Genomic DNA, 16,649 nt, shown 5'->3' with positions numbered 1-16,649 from the left:
ACATTTGCATGCTTTCAACAGTGAAGACTGTAAGGTATCAAGGCAGAGTGTAGCATTTTACTAAGCTTATTGCAGTTAATAACTGGGCAGAGCACTACTTCGATTTGATATCCAGATGGTAACACAGTGTATTGTGGATGACACTGAGAAAATTGCTACCTTCCTCTAGAAACTGCTTGTGTGAAGTATATGAAAAAATGCCATCTATTTCTGCAGCATGAAAAATAAGGAAGGGTGATGGAAAGTGACAGTGAGCTTAGAGCTGTGTGAGAATTGCTCAGATACCAGCCCAGCCACGTGGTAATGCTGTCGCACTTGCAAACACAATAGTTGTTACCTTTTCATGTAGTGATCTGTAAGAACGTTACCCTAGTGTAGCCTCACAGCACATGTAGTTTGTAGGTTTTAGATTCATTCCACAAGTGGATGAACTGAAGCACAGAAGTGTTAAAAGTGTGTAGTAAAGCTTGTAGATTTCATACTGTAAGTAGGCTTGTTAGCGAGGAGACATGTGGCTTGTGTCGGCTGCTACTCATTCTCTACTCCGGGAATGAGCGCATGACTTGCTTGCTGCTTTTGAATTTGCTCTTTTATTCCAACACACTCACAGGCTTCACTGAAAATTGACTCTGAGTTACAAGAACTTGAAAAGAGAAGGTGCTGTTCTTGATCTGCCATTTAGGTGAGGCACTGCCATTTAGGTGAGGCATTTTTTAAGGTGAGGCATCTGCCTTCAGGTGAGGCACTTTTTAAGGGGCTTTGACTTCAAGGACCTTTGGATCAGGTCTTCGGTAAGGTGTGTGTTTCGCAGCTGGCCCAAAAGTCAGTGCGTACATCTCAGCATGGCAGGTCTTTAAACACAAGACCAAATCCAGGGCAGAAACATCCCTTCCATTGTGTCTACCTTTACGGTGTCAGAACCAGGTCTTGATCTCTAATTTTACTTTAACTGAAATCATATATGTGAGTGAAAAATATTGATCATCTTTGTTGTCCTTTCCCAACTGCAGTGTCTGGAAGATCTGAATCATAACTAAATCAATATCTGCACGGCAAAACTCTCCCTTCTTTTTCTCCCTAGTGGTGAATTTCCAACAATTACTTCCATCAAAAGTCTACATGTAGGAAGTAAAAACCCCAACCCCTCTGTCCTTCCCATTTCTATTTGCTTTCTCTTTCTTTTCTTCTTTTTCATGTTTTCAGGTGAGTACTTCAAAAATGCATGTGCTCAGATACTGTTTAGAGTGATACTGTTAGCCTGCAATTACCAAACAGACTCAGCTTCCCATAGGAGTTAGCCCTTTAACAGTTGTTTCTTGTACCTTTAGTCTTATTAACTCACTAACTGGAAAAAAGAAAAAGGTAAATGCAGCATCACACCATGGTTATGCCTGCAGTGAAGGGTTAGGCATGTATTTTCCATGGCAGCCTTCAGAGAGTCATCCGAGCCTCTGAGGACATTTCATGTTGTCTTCATAATGGATTCTGTCTTTGGTTAGTTTTCTGACTGTCCTCGCATTCTTATTTGGAGAAAGGGTTCACATTATACTATCCCTTAAGCCATGCTGTGAAGAATTCCTGCACCATGGGATGCCTCAAGCCTCAAGCTCTGCGTCCTTTGGTGACGGAGGTTGCTGCCACAAAAGGCTCTCTAGGAGACAGGGACCTTGAGAAAAAAACATCTGGCATCAGCAACTATGTTGTGAACTTCCCATCACTAGAGTGCTTGGCAGTTGCTCTGCTTTGTTAGTCTAAATGTCTTCCAAAGGGGGAATCTGGAAGGTGGGAGCAACAGCATGAGGATTATTCTTAAACGTTATAGCCTAGGTTGGGATTGATGCAAAGAAGGTGAAGAGGAACACATGAAAGGCAACTGCATAAAAGATCTGTAAGTGAAATTTCAGGGGAAATTCTGTGAGGCTTGGGGGAAACAATTGGCCTGAAAGGAAGAAAGAAACATCAATAAAGAAAGAGCTGAAAACCTTAATTTAAAACAAAGAAAAAGGTACTTCAAACTAAGCAAGTATTTTTGCCATGATCAATGGTTTTACAGTATAATGTGCAGCAAAGCTAGTTTTGAAACACAGACTCAAAAGGCTCCAATTTTCTATTTTCTTGGCCTTGTCATTAGACTAAAATATAGTTTCTACAGGCCACCGCTTGAAAAATCTTACTTATGGCGCCAGTAAGCAAGTGGCATATGTTTTTCAGGTGGTTATTCCCCAGTGTCTTCCTATCCCTCCTCTTCATGTCTATAGAAGGCTCAGGGATTCCTTCCAGGCCTTTTTGAAATGAAATTGTTTTTCAGAATCGTGGGCTAACAGATGGAGAGGAGCTGTTGTCATCAGCTAACCAAAGTAAACATAGCTGAAAAGAGTTTAGGCAGTAACTCTGCATAATCATGCAATTCAGTCATCTTTCAGTTGAATTTCATGGGATTGCATAAACCTGTGGTCGTACCTGACCAGCCTTCCTGTGTTCCTCCTGTGTGCTGCATTGCATCTTGGTAACCTCGCACAGACCTGCACCTACATGAAGAATGTGAATGGAGCGAATGAGACCTTATTCTCACTTATGGGCACCTGAAGAAGAGGGTCTGGCCCTGCTCTGCTGGCTCACAGGTAGGAGCTGTTGTGTGTCAGTGCCTCCAGATGTTTGAAAGCACTCTTCCCGTCGAGGTGGGTGATGACCTGTGTGTAACACCGACCACAGGAGGCAGGAGAACAGGCTTTAGGTGGTCTTGTTCCTAGGATCAACCAGCTTCAAAGCTGGGATTTCTCCTTGCATTGAGCCAATCTTCAATGACACAACAATGTTGGGCATTTCCTCACCATTCTGCGACAGTCCTGCACAGATGGGTGTTGGTAAAACCTGACTTGTTGTCTTTAATTTTTCAAATTCTGAATTCCCGGGCATAAATGGGGGAGAAAAATACCACATGGAGCTGAGAAAGACGTGAAATAAAGTTTCCCCGAAGTCAGGTAGAAAATCCAGATACTTGCTCTGGGTTATGCTTTAGCCTAACAGTTAACATGCTCTTGCTGCCTGCTTCGTAATTTGTCAGGAACGGGAAGAAGAATCCAGACTTGGCAAGCTGATGCTGCAGACAGATTTTGTCACATGAAATCCCAGTAGACACTAGTCCAACATCAACAGCTCCTGAGCTATCACATGGGAATGCGCAAGGAGATAAAACCAACATCCGAAGGGGTGGATCCTCTATTTTAAGGGGCAAAGAAGGGAATCTGGCTAATGTAATTTCTTTTTACTTTTCTTTGTGGGGTTGTTCAGAGAAATGATGGAAAATGCTGGTTCAAAACACAGATACAGTTATGTCTTTTCTTGGATTCTTCATTTAAAGTTGCTTAACTCCTCTCTCTTGCCTCCTCCTTCATGTGAAGAGAGGTTAATCCTATGTGCCTTTACCTCAGAGGCATTGTGAGGGCAGAGTCTGGAAAAGAATTTGCTGTCTATGTAAAGAATCCACAAGTGATTGCAAGGGAAAAAAAACCCAGACCTGCCGTTGGGAAACTCCAGCACCAGTCAACTACTTTCTGGAAGTGGAGTGTTCTGTTACATAAACATCCTTGAAGCTATGCAGAAGGGGTGACATTCATATGTAGAGCCTGACTAATTGGGCTTTGTGTGTGAAGAATGGGGATGGAGAGGATAAGGAAGTGAAATCCCCAAGGTGCAAGCTGGGCCTCCTTCTTCCCATGGCCTGTGCTACTGCTTACGTGTTGAAAAGGGGTCTTGCTGCCTCCTGTACCACTGAGCTGATGACTGGGAACTCTGTGGGCCCCAAAACCCAGCCTGCATCCTCACTCTGCCCTCCCTAGCAGTCTGGGAGGCCTCCTGCTCAGCCCAGAAGCCAGCTGCAACAGCCTCCAGCAGTCACTCAGAGAGCATCCCTCTGCTCGGAAGTTGTTAACATCCCTTCATACTAAAACCTGCATTAACTCAGCAGTCCTGGTCTTATTTATGCATAAACAGCATGTGGACCACATAGCTCTTGGCTGCTTCTGCAGTTAGAATAAGGGGCTGGCAACTTTAGGAGCTCCAAATTTCTCCCTGGAGGAGTCTGCACCTTTCCACTGGTTATGTGGAGAACCAAAATCCATGGTTACTGCTTTGATGGCAAAAGTTAGGCGGCATCAGCACTCCTCCGTTCAAAACTCACGTGAGACCCAAGGTGTAGCTCTCCCACAGTCCCAAACCTTGTGGCAAAGTGGAGCTGCATCATGAGTTGAAGGTCACCTCTTCATTCTGCACACACTTTGTAAAGCTTTGTCACTAGTCCCAGGCAAAGAAAATAATCCTGTTTCCTCCACCATCACTTAGGGAAAACTACATAGAGCAGCCATTTAAATAACTTGACAGTGGCTACTATAAAATTCACAATATATTTTGCTATATTTTATGACAAATGCAGAATGATGGTCTGCAGGTTTTCCATTCTGCGGTACCCAAGAGTACTGAAAGGATATTCAGTGTAACAGGTCAGATTCAGAAGGTCAGAACTGGTGAGGAAAGAGTAAAATCTGAATTCCCAACTCTTTTTCTTTTCACAGCTGTTAAGGGTTCAGTGGGTTGAACTGCAATCCTTCAAGTTCATCTGTTGACTCCAACACAAAACTATTATAAACTATGCCTCTAAAACACGTGATGAAACATTTCTTGAGAGCTATTTATTCCAACTGCAGCAGAGGAAAGTTTTCAGAACACCCGGCATTTGGTAGAGGAAAGGTCTCTTGAGCTTTGCACAAGGAGGAATTATTTGCATACCGACGTAAGTTGCTTTTTGATTATTTTTTTTACCCTGAATCATTGAATAAAATAATGCTTCTAACTTTTCTCTGCTTTATGGAAGAATGGTCAAGTAGAACAAAACTATGTTTAAATGCCTAGCAGAGTATTTCTATATAGGCTTTTTTTTTTCCCTTTAATCGTGTGGGCTGGGTGTTTTATCATTCAGCACAGAACTCTTATGTGATTTAATATGCATTTTCTTTCCTCTAATGTTTTCTGTGTCTGAAGAACAATTCATTCACTTACAGTAGTAAAGCAGAGTTAAGATAGACTGCAAGCTTCAGTCAGGTGTGTGTTTTGCAAGCTTACAAATTACAGGTAGAAAGGAATAATTTGGGGTATCTTTTTTCAGATGTTTCTTTTGCATCTTTGATCTGAAGTTTGACCTTACACATGCATGCACATTCTCCTCCAGGCTTTAGCTTCCCCATGCTGAAGATGGACCATGCAAACGTGACCCAAGCCATGCTTGATGCTGAATCCCGCAACACAGACAGGAGCAGCAACAATGAGTATTTTTACATTCTGATCGTCATGTCTTTCTATGGGATCTTCCTGATAGGGATAATGCTTGGCTACATGAAATCAAAAAGAAAAGAGAAGAAGTCCAATTTGCTTCTGCTCTACAAAGATGAGGAGAGAGAATGGGGAGAAGCTGTGAAGCCTCTACCAACCATATCAGGGCTGAAATCTGTCCAGATCCCCATGATGCTGAACATGCTGCAGGAGAGCATGGTGCCATCCCTGTCCTGTGCCATCTGCTCAATGGAAGGCAGCAGTGTGAGCTCTGAATCTTCCTCTCCAGATGTGCACTTCACCATCCAGGAGGAAGTGCTGGATGCTGAACAGGGAGAAGTGTCAGAAACGCTCCTCAATGAGAGCAGCGAGGGATCTGCGGAAAACATCCATAAGAATTCCTAGCACTTGCAGGGCTCCCTTGATCAGCTGCCAGAGCATGAGTGGAGCTCCCACTGAGAACTTTTGGTTCTACTTTCCTGTTCTCCAATGAACTCTGAACCAGGTATCTGTGCCTCTGGGCCCAAGGTGTTCCTGAGAGCTGGCAGGACAAGGAAGCAGTGGTACCCAACTCCAAAGTGTAACTTGCACATAATTGGGATGCTTAATTTCAATTTTTCCATTATTATTTCTTACCATAAAAGCTAAGAACAAGGAGAATATATATATTTTGTAACAAGGTAACTATTACTGGCATGTTCCTTCATATTTTGGAATTCTGCAGATATCTGGGGAATGTTTAGGGAAGTTACCCTAATGCAAGTGCCTGGTTGTTAGAGATGATGGATAATGTTTATTCACACAAAACTGTGATAGACTAGAAATACATTTACTGTGTTTTTTTCCTATAACAAACCACAGCCAACAGGAGATTTGCTCAGAGGCCTCAAAGGCTGAAAATCTGTCTATGCTGTAGTTGAAGGAAGATTGCATCATGGCTGGAGACTGACTTCAGGCACAGAAAGAATGAAAGAAAAATAGGAAAAAAGAAAAGAAAAAGGGCATCAAATTCCTGGGAGGTTTGTAAAACCCAGTTTCAGATCCATGCCATTATATCTATCTTTGCTTTAGTTGTACTTGTACCGGCTGGGTCAGGTTCACCAGCTTCTGCTGCAATATAGCCTTTGACTGAGTTTCTGGTAGGAAGAGTGGTTTTGTTTTTGTCTTTTGTAATTTTAAAGATGTGTACATTTGATCACTAAAGGCATACATCTGTAAGTTAAAGAAGACATTAAAAGATCTTCGTTACAAGGTGTAAGATGTAGAAAGGCTTGAACAAATGCTGCTCTGTTACGCCCCCTTGAAAAATAGGTGGAATTCAGAATGGAATTTAACCTAGCAAGGGAGAAATCCTGGCCCCACTGAAGTCATCAGCTGAGTCCTCCTGACTTCAGAGGTCATGCATAAGATTTTGTGCTTCTCCGTTGCAGTTAAATCCTCCATTTGAGGTCAGTACAACTGTACCCATTTACATTGTTAAAGAATCTAGACTTTCTGCTCTATTTAAGCCAGTGTAGATAAACATTGCATTACCATTACATTTTTTTAACAGCTCGCATGTGACACATGCATTTTCTATAAGGTCATTAGTAACTAGTTTTTAAAACCACCACAAACTCCCCCTCCTAACTTAATGGTACTGTGATTTTTTTTTTCAAATGCTCATGAAATTAGTTACTAAATTATTGCACTGTTAAAAGAAGTAAGAGTGAACATGAAAAAAATACTATTTCACTTGTACCTTATATTTTATAATAACTTATTACAGTGTTTGGATTATTTCTGAAGCATGAGGGCTGAAGAGCCTGAATCTAAAGCTTTGCACAGCAAGATGTTTGCAGAATGTCTCCACGTATTTCCTGCGCTATAATGGCTCTGTGATTTCCCATTTGCAGTAGAGCTTGAGAGACAGCTTGAAAAATATGAGTGCTGAACAGCAGAAACATACTGAGGCAAGATCCTAATGTACTTCTGCCGTTAAGTAGGAAGAGCTCCGCTTTTGGCTCAAAGAGTTAATATGATGTAGCCTGCACAGATATCACTGTCTCTGCCTAATCACAACAGAACAAAGGCTCCATTGTGCTCAGAAAGGGCCTGATTCAGTTCAGACCGAAGGCAGTGGGAGTTTTTCCATTGACTTCAGTGAACTTTGGATCAGACCATATAAAGCTATTCGGTAGATTTATTCCAAAAGGGACTGTTTTAAGTTTGAAAGAAGCCAAATTAAGTTTGGCGCTTTGCCTGGAATCACTTGAATCCTGAAACTTTCCAAATGAGACTGACATGCGCGAGTTGTCACATTTTCCGTTGCTTTCTCATTCGTCCTTTTACTTTTGGTATAAATGTATTTGTATCTGTAAAAACCTGATGTACATAATTCCTAACGTTGAGTTGTATATAATTGTCTCATGTATTTAAAATTGATTGTTTCTACTGGCACTACTTTTTATTTAAATAAAGAAACACGGTTCCTGGAAAAGTCTCCATGTTTGTTCACTATCTCAAGTGGATTTACAGTAGTGAGACTGGGCAAAATTTCTCCAGGATCCTTAGCCTCTTTTTGAAATGATTCCTGGTGTTTAACTGTGGGCTGAACACAGGGCCGAGCCAGGTTCTCCAGATATGCTTTGGGTCTACGCTGGCTCTTCTGTGCTGGGCAACTTCCCAGTGCTCAGCTCCTGCCCATGTGCAGGCAGCGCTGCAGGGATACCCAGAGTCCTCCTGCAAAGAGCTGGTGGTGCTGCAGAGCCGTTGAGGAGGCTGGCAAAACTGATGAGCTGCTATGAAACCTTTCTTGTCACTTACCCAACCTCTTGATAAGTCTGTGTTTTGAGTTTTGGTTTTAAATTTGCATTGTAGCAAATTGGTTAGGTTTAAGGTTATGAGCAAGTGTCTGACATGGGTCTCTGTTATCACTGGATTTCCAGTACCTGGCCTTGGTACGTAGCTGGCTTTGTCACAAGTTTTGACCCTGTTGTGTCATATCCAACATTAGGGATAGGGGAGGTTTTGGGATTCTGGCTCCCAACGCAGGGCAGAAATGTTTAGAGCCAGCTTTGCACTTCCATCAAGCTGTGGCAGTATGTATAGGGTCACAGACACTGTCTGAGACCTACTTGCATGGGGTAATTTGAGGTTGTTTAAAAAATCCGGGTGCTATAAAGTTGTGTTTGCTTGCTTTCCCACAAAAGTTGTTCCCCTGTGCTCTGCTCTCTTCACTCACCCCCTAATAATAATTCTGGAGCCTATTCACAAGTTTCTATGGATCTAAAGCTACCCATCAGCAAGGCTGAGTTTCCCTCCAGCAATTTAATCTCCTGGGACACTCACAGTGCCCTGGAATAGTGGGTCAGTAATGTTGTATCTTCCACATTTACCCATGCTGCTGTCTCAGTGTTTCGGTGTTTCCATTGCCGCAATAATGATTCAAGGGACTTCTGACAGCGCCGATGATAAGAAGGAAAACCAGAATGAAATGTCAATTACAGTGCTGCTTTATGGATCAAAAAGCTAGCTTATTCCAAGCTTCTTGTATTAAATTGAGCTATAAAGGGAAACACTGTGTGCTTTGGTGTCTAGCTACACTGAAGTGAGCTAGTAAGCATGAAGATGTGACCACCTTCTTGCAGACTGTGATGCAGCTATCCTTGACCCATGGGATTAGAGAAAGCCTGATAGTTTGGTATGTATGTGTCTTTGCCCTACAGCATTTGTCTTTGCTCAAATTAGTATTTTGATGGCAGCAGGGGAAAAAAAGAAGCAAAAATATGTTTTAGCTGTAAAAGTTAATTGGATGTGCAATTGAATGCAAGGGTGCCTTGAAGATAGCCCGGTGACCCAGAACTACCAGGTAGCTATTATTCCAAAATAAAAGAAGCATTGTTAATATTGAAAAGCTACAGATAGAAAGAATAAAATTCCCCCCCCATTAGGCTTGTTTCAAAATCCTTCTGACTACTGAGGAGTGAAAGGTAATAATTAGTATTTATTGTATTTACTTCTTTTTTTTTCTAATGACAGACATTTCCAGTGTGCTTCAGGAACTGAGTTAAATCAGATCCAAAGCTAATAGATCTTGGCTTGAGGGCAATGATAATTGACTGGTTAAGGCCAGGAGCCTTGTGCGTTGCAACTCATTGCAACACTTCTTTCCACATCTTGGCCCTCTAGCAGTGGGTTCTCCTGGATCTGTCCCTTTCCCAGACATGCACCCACACCTACTCAAGTAATCAAGTAATTCTCACAGGACTGGAAAAGAAGGAAATGGATAAACTCTAGCAGTCATTTTGTTTTCTAAGTCCTCAGAGCATGATGCTGGACAAGGGTAGGTGTACTGCTTGAGGACAAGAAGCACACAGGTCGCCAACACAGGCTGCACTTCAGTCACAGCCTTTTCAAACAACAGAAGATTAAACCACTTGCCTTTAATTCTAATCTCAAGCTTTCAAGACCCTACAGAGGTGGGAGTCCCTGTCAGATGGTAGATGAGCATTCTCAGAGGTACTCAAAGTGAGGTGCAGGACAGTATGGTCAGTATGGTGGGTTGCACTAGATGTAATTGTGCCAAAGCTGGACCATGGCCTCCTATGCTTGTCAACCTATCATGCTCATGTTACAAAGTTTTTGGGACTTATTTTTCTCGTACAAAGATGATTTCTCGCTGCAGTCACAGTTGCATTTTTGATTTAAAATAAGAGTTTGGGATCTGAAAGGCATAAAACTTAATGAAATTGCTTATGTTATTGTTTTTAAAGCACCGATCATATTTGCCTCTGTGTATTAGGTTGACTTGCTTTTGTATTCATTCCATTTTCACACACCTCTGCAGTTCCTACTGCTTAAATCCAAAAATAACCGTGAGATGAGTCACCTTCTTAATGTATTGACACTTCTGTATCCATCTCAGCTGGGACAGAAAATTGTAAATAATACAAAATCAATAAGCAGCACGTTTTTTTAAAGCTTAATTTTGTTTCGATTCGGGTTTGGGTATTAGGCCAGGTTAGACTGAGGCTTTTGCCATCTAAATAAGTGACTAGAAGAGGGATAATAAAGGCTATTGAACGGTGCATTACAGGCTATGCTCCCATCTCTCTCCCTGGCTAATCTGTTTATCTGTCCTGTGCTTCACTTGATTATTAGATGATGCTACTTATATTCCCATCTGTGAGAATATGATGTGTTCTTGATAGACACAAAATGCTTGTGACTCTTAGAGAAAGACAAAGCATTTGCCCACCTAGGAACAATAAACTCTTTTGTCTTCCTTAATACGATTAAGTGCTAGGGTAGCCACTGGCAACAAATGACAACTGCTAGCATCTGTGACTATCTGTAAGAATACAGCTCTTCCTACTTGATCTCCTCAGGTCAACAGAAACCACATAACAGGGCCTTTTTGCCTGGCTGATATGGGAGAGGAGGTGATGGTGAGCAGAGCAGTAGCCCTGTGACATGGGAGGCTAAATTGAGTTTTCTCTTTCGCTCCAGGTTCACTGTGGTACTCTGGAAAATTACTTGCTTTGGCTAAGACTCTCATTTATAAACTATAAAGAAGAGCACATCTTCACTGCCTAAGGCTGATGTGAGAGTAACTACACTGAGAGCTTCAGGGTCCTGAGCTCTGACAGGAAGTGTGAAAAGGCAGATGAGTCTTTAATCTTTGTTCGTGGACAAGGAGCCACACAATTAAAAGAACTTCCTCTGATGTGAACTCCAGCTGTTTAGTCATGGCCAGTATATGACGCCTCCATCCCCTGCAGTTTACCTATAAATGCTGGGCCTGAAGCAATCCTGCTGTGGTGCTTGTTCCCAGCCTAGCTCTCCCTGGAACAGCTGTGTCTCATCCCAGCAATGAAAATGTTAGCTGAACAGTGAAGGCAAGAGGAAGTGAGGCACACAATGTTCGCAAGAGATTTTGAATTCCATCCTGGTGAATACTCAGCAGACTGGTCTTCCTTTCTCTTCAGGAGGAAATATAAACTGCGCACCTCTAAATATGTATATACGCCTTCTGTTTCTTCAGAACGTGACAAACTGATCAAGCAAGGTTTCCTGTAAGCGAAGAGAGGAAGAGAAAAAGTGTTGCTGCTACTATTTTTTAACGTTAGTTATATGTAGTAGCAGACAGACTGCCCTTGACTGTTACACAGACAAGCCTCAGGGTGCCTCTTTCAAGGCCTTAATGGAACCCCATCTCATCATTTTCCTTACAAATACCTGATGCTACAAAATAACCCGTTGCTATTGCTGGCCCTCGCAGTAACAGCAGGCTAATGAGTGTCAGTGATTGCTTTCCAGTGTGCTAGCACTGTGCTTCGGCCACATTGAAAGACAGGGAAGGCTCTTGATGCTTGCAGAAGCATGGAGTGGTGCTGGGACTGCTGAAAGCCTGAGCACCACCGGGACATTTCTGCAGATGTAATTTTCTACCCCCAGCACTGCATGAGAGCACTGTGGGAAGTCTGGGGCTGTGGGCTCACCCTGTGTTACTTTTAATAAACTGCGCATCATTCTACACCTAATGATGCAGCTGATTTTGGTTAGAAGGGTGAGTGTTAGCCAAGAAATGACAGCGAGATACATGGGTGATGTGATGGTAGCACCTACCACTACTTACGGAAGAACTGTTTGCTGTGCCTTCACCAAAGGAATCTGCAGCAAAATCTCTGCTGGCTGGGGCCTAGCAGTTCAGTGTTAAGCATAATTAACTTTGGCCACATCCAATTAGCTAAGCTTTGGCCAGGATGTGTATTTCAATGGATTCTCACTGTATTTTTTTTCTCCAATATGCATCAAGAATGAAATGACAGATGAAAAGGACAGTGCAGCTTGCCTCTGCAGGGAGCATCATTCAGGAGGTGCAGATGGCTGTTGACAGAGCTAGCCATCACCCGTGGTCAGTGGCAAGCAAGTGCCTTAGGGCTGGCTGCTCAAGATTTTTGCTATAGCAGGTGATCTGTAGATACAGTACTTAGTGTTTGGGTGGGTACTTACGTACTCAGTTACACATTACTATTATATTAAGACTCACGAAAGACATAAAATTTTGACAGGATTCTTAGTGTCAGTCAAAACAATTTTTTCCACAGCTTCTCTTCCATGACCTTAAGTTTGCCTTGTGAAGTACTAGCATCAGGAGCAATGAGAACATAATATTCATATGGAAAAAAAGAAAACATGTTCATATGGAATAGGCAGAGCTTTGGGATTAAAATTGTCCTGTATAGTAATATTTGTGAGATACATGTGTGCCAGGGAAGGATCACAGACTCAGGAGTTTAGAGTAAAAGTATTAGACTCTTTGAGTCCTTGTATTTATGATGTCTAGACAGACAGTGAATTTTCCCTCATTATTCTGTTGAGAGCTGTGCCAGTTTGAACTGGGTGAGTCCAATAAATAGACTTCTATCTGTATGTATGTTCCTGATGTGCCTATTTTGCCCCCCTCACCACCATTTTTCTAGAGAACTGTAGCCCAGGGAAGTTATTTTTTAAGGCCTCCCTTTATATTCTTTTTCTTTTCTGCATAGAACACATATCTTAGGGCATGCAAGTCAGGCTGAACATGATGGTTTCTATTCCTTGTGACTTTCTAATGCTGACTGTTACCATCTTTTTTGAGTAGCACGGTACGTGCTTTCCTAACAGCTATACACACTGACATATGGTTAACATCAATTTTAGAGGGCAGAGCACAAAGGATTGTGTTATTTTTTCCTGTTATAAAGTGGGGTACAGAATTTGTTACTTCTGCTGTGGGTCACCAGTTCAAATGCAAACTCAGGACATGACTTCCCAAGCTTGGCATGGGGATTTGGTGGCTTTTGCGACACTGGCTCTGTGACATTGCTACTCTTGGCACAACAAAAGGAAGTAGTTTGAAGACAAAGAGGAGACATTTTATGCTTCAGTCAGTGAAAATGGCAGCAAGTAAATTAGGTGACATGAGTTAGCTACTGAAATTGCTGGCTGGTTGGAAGCCAGTGGAACCCACTCATCACTGATCTCTAAGCAAGGTCTGGTGGGAGCAGTGATGAGCACTGATTCTCTCCCGGTCAGTACCTACCTGCTCACCAAAGCACAGTCCCAGCTGGCAAAAGTCTCCTGGGCCATCAGAGTGAAAGGCACAGAGGGCGACCAGCCCCTTTCTTGTACTGACCCTGATTTTGGAAGGGTAGACCTTCTCACAAATGTTACAGATGAAGTGGCATCAGGGTTTGGTGAGAAGGGCAGGCTCCAGGTAGGATATGGGGAGATAACCCTGCATGCCCCCAACCCCTCCAAGCCAGGAAACTGTTTCTCAAAACCAATGTCACTCCCTTTCACTTTTTTCTTTTTGTTCCCTCTGGGCTCTGGAAGCATGCATTTTATTGCTACACAGCAACTTCCCTGAACTCTATCTGGAAGATTAATGGCTTATTGAAAAACAGGCAGGATTTAGATTGTCATCAGGAGACCCATAAAAATAAGCATGCAAAAAGTGTTATGGAAACAGAGCGTGGCCCCTTGCAGTTTTCAAGGGTGGAAGCCGGGCTTGTGCACATGCCCTGCATACAGCTCCTGCACCCCTTTGCTGGGAGCACACGTGGAAGGGCAGAGGGAGTCATTATTTGTCCTGGAAATTAATGAGTCCCTTGTGATGTAATTTGCTTTAGGTGCACCTTTGAACACAAGCCGATTTTTTTCCAGGCTAGCTGCTGCTTTCTTTGTGCGTGTGCATCTTGTACGTCACTGGGAACACATCAATGGCCGTCAGGAACATTTCTTTTGGAATCCTCTCAGATATCCCTAGTGATCCAATTTGAAGCATTGCCTGGAAAGTGATTAACTCCTCTCTTTGGTCTATAAGGGATAAGATTACACAAATCTATTCTGCTGCTTAGGGCCACAGCCAGCTCATTCCTGTAGACATCCTCATGTTCCTCTCCAGGGACCTGCGCTCTTAGGGAGTCCTGCACGTAAGCTATTGTTGCATCTGAAGGCCAAACTGTTCCATTTAAGCATGGGTCCATAAAAGTGGCTATGCTGCAAAGCTCTAGGGAAAGACTGGGTTGCAAACAGTCAGCTGAGCTGTGACACAGTGAAAGCAGTACCCTGCTCTAATGTCAGCTGCCTCTGTCAGCCTTTTGTTTTCCCCCTGCTCTCCTGCTCTTTTTCACAACGTTCATTATTGGTGAGATTTTTTGTGTGGGGAAATAACGAGTTCATATATACCCGAGTGTTGTGAGGTTACCTATGCAGCTAACATGTACAGTTACTGTCCTTGTTCCCCTAATTACCGAAGATTGTCTGAAATTCACTATTTCCCCTTGCAACTGTGGGATGCGCATGTTAAAGCACAGACAGAGCTGAAAAATGAATTGCTAGTATTGTAATGCCACAGACTGCTTGTTTAGGAATGGGTTTCTCTGGTTAGTGGTTTAAAATAGAAACTCTGAAGATTTGTTAGGACAACTCATCCTTGTACACATAACTCTTCATTACCTTTGATCCAACATCTTCCCCACAGTACTCCAGTTTCCATGGGCTTTCCCACCCTCCCCAGCACCATGGATCTTTCTGTATATAATAGTAGTAGTAGAAGTAGAATAGTAAAATAAACCCTCTTTCTTTAGCTTTGTATGCTTCCTGTCAACCTGATAACGGAGGAGGTTTGCTTTTGGTTCATTTCACCGGAGGTCATTCCTATATGAATGGCCCCAAGAAAGCTCTAGTAGCCCTGGATCTCCCCAGTGTTTCAGGCATGTCAGCGGTGTCTCCCCACACTGAACCTATGTTTTTTTGGCCAATTTCCACCAGGTTCCTTGCCTTCAGTCACATCTATCCCTGAGGGTGAGTTAAGCTCCAGCTTGCCTTTAACCTGCCTTTCACAGATGCTTTTGTTTGTCCTTTTCAGCAAGGCAGGGATCGGGCCACCCAGCAGCAGAGGTCTGCCCTGTGTTGGGCAGGCTGGGGGCTCGGGGGTGACCCAACACCCCTTTCCACCCACCATGGGGGATTATTCTGTCAGGGATGAATAAAGCCATTGCAGACACATGTCATGGCCACGCGGTTGCCTTCACATAGTGTTTCCATGCAGCCTGCCAGCTATTTTGTTTACATGCGTTGAATGACTGGAAGTTATTGAAAAACAATTACACTGATTGACTCTCAGAAGAAACTATCAGGTGATAAAAGCCATAAAATGAGAACTGCTGCCTCTGAGCAAGCGTAGCAAGTGGCATGCAGAAGATCCATGGGGAACCTCTGTTTTTATGGGCCGGAGCCTGAGACAGTGGGCCTTTGGTCCTGCAGCAGCCCAATGTCTCCACCTGAGACCACTTGCACTGAGGGAGCTTGGGGCCAGTGGTGGACCCAAGACCACAATGAGGGGCAATGAAAGACCCCTCCCCATGAGGCTGAGGGAAGGTCTCGCCAGGCCAGGCTGGGGTGGAGGGCCCACCAGCTGCCATGCTTACAAGAAGAATAACAAAGCCTGTGATTTTCTCCATAATTTCACCTTTCAGGTGCTGCTGCTCATATCTGTACACTTTTTCATACCCCCTGAGGCTCTTCATTATTCCCCAGCAGCAGCAGCAGCACAGTACACTTTATTGCTTAATTACATATCCCTGCTCTGAGTAACGTCTATGGTTGCTAGGCTTGTCAAGCCCTATTAGCAGAATAGCATTTGCCTTCCAGCTCTGAAAAGCCTGCTGAAATGGATATCGAATGGATATTTCATCGTTTGCTGCCTCAAATAGCTCTGACGTCTAGTCATCCTTCACAAAGCTCCTTTTTGAAGGATAAAAATGAGTGCGGAGAAGCTTGGTGAATGCCTCCTCCTGTTAGTGGGGTTGTACTGCATGGTGGCCATGCCCCTGGGGTGAGGAGGGATGCGGTCAGTCTGTGGTAGTGGCAATCACAGCCATGGTCTCAATCAAAAAGAGATTCCTTCCCATAGACTGAGGTCTGCTTCAGCTTTGCCTCATTGATATTTGTGAAACCTCACTCTAATGAGGTGCCCTTTCACTTTGCTTTTTTCCTGAGGATGATACCATGTCTTCCTCTTTTCTCAGGAGTTTTAGTATTTCCAATGACTTACGAAAAGGGCAATTCTGTCAGGCATTTTGTGTCCTTTAATTTGGGAGAATGCTGTTCTTGAAGATTACTCTGGTAATTTTTTCTCTTGTGTTATTCAAGATGATAATTTCATGATGATGGCCATGCTAGAAAAACAGACTGCAGCTTTCTAAGTGTGGACTAAGGAAGCCCGTAGGCAGCTCCTTTCTATCCAAGCTGTATAAAAAGAAAACCTCATGTTCTTAAGCTTACCGTTTAAT

The 16,649-nt window shown here is 43.1% G+C and overlaps 1 protein-coding gene across 1 annotated transcript; it reads left to right on the top strand.

Annotated features, from left to right (window-relative positions):
- Positions 1 to 4,655: 4,655 nt before the first annotated feature.
- KCNE4 (potassium voltage-gated channel subfamily E regulatory subunit 4) lies at positions 4,656 to 7,804 on the top strand. The gene is made up of 2 exons (XM_065672672.1): positions 4,656 to 4,789; positions 5,225 to 7,804. Exon 2 carries the CDS (start codon positions 5,239 to 5,241, stop codon positions 5,728 to 5,730), a length of 492 nt encoding a protein of 163 aa, XP_065528744.1. The 5' UTR covers positions 4,656 to 4,789; positions 5,225 to 5,238; the 3' UTR covers positions 5,731 to 7,804.
- Positions 7,805 to 16,649: the final 8,845 nt, after the last annotated feature.

The sequence above is a fragment of the Lathamus discolor genome, chromosome 3 (genome assembly GCF_037157495.1).
Source record: "Lathamus discolor isolate bLatDis1 chromosome 3, bLatDis1.hap1, whole genome shotgun sequence".
Taxonomy (NCBI): Eukaryota; Metazoa; Chordata; class Aves; order Psittaciformes; family Psittacidae; genus Lathamus; species Lathamus discolor.
The sequence above is the reverse complement of the archived record's forward strand: the minus strand, read 5'-3'. Positions and strand labels throughout refer to the sequence as shown.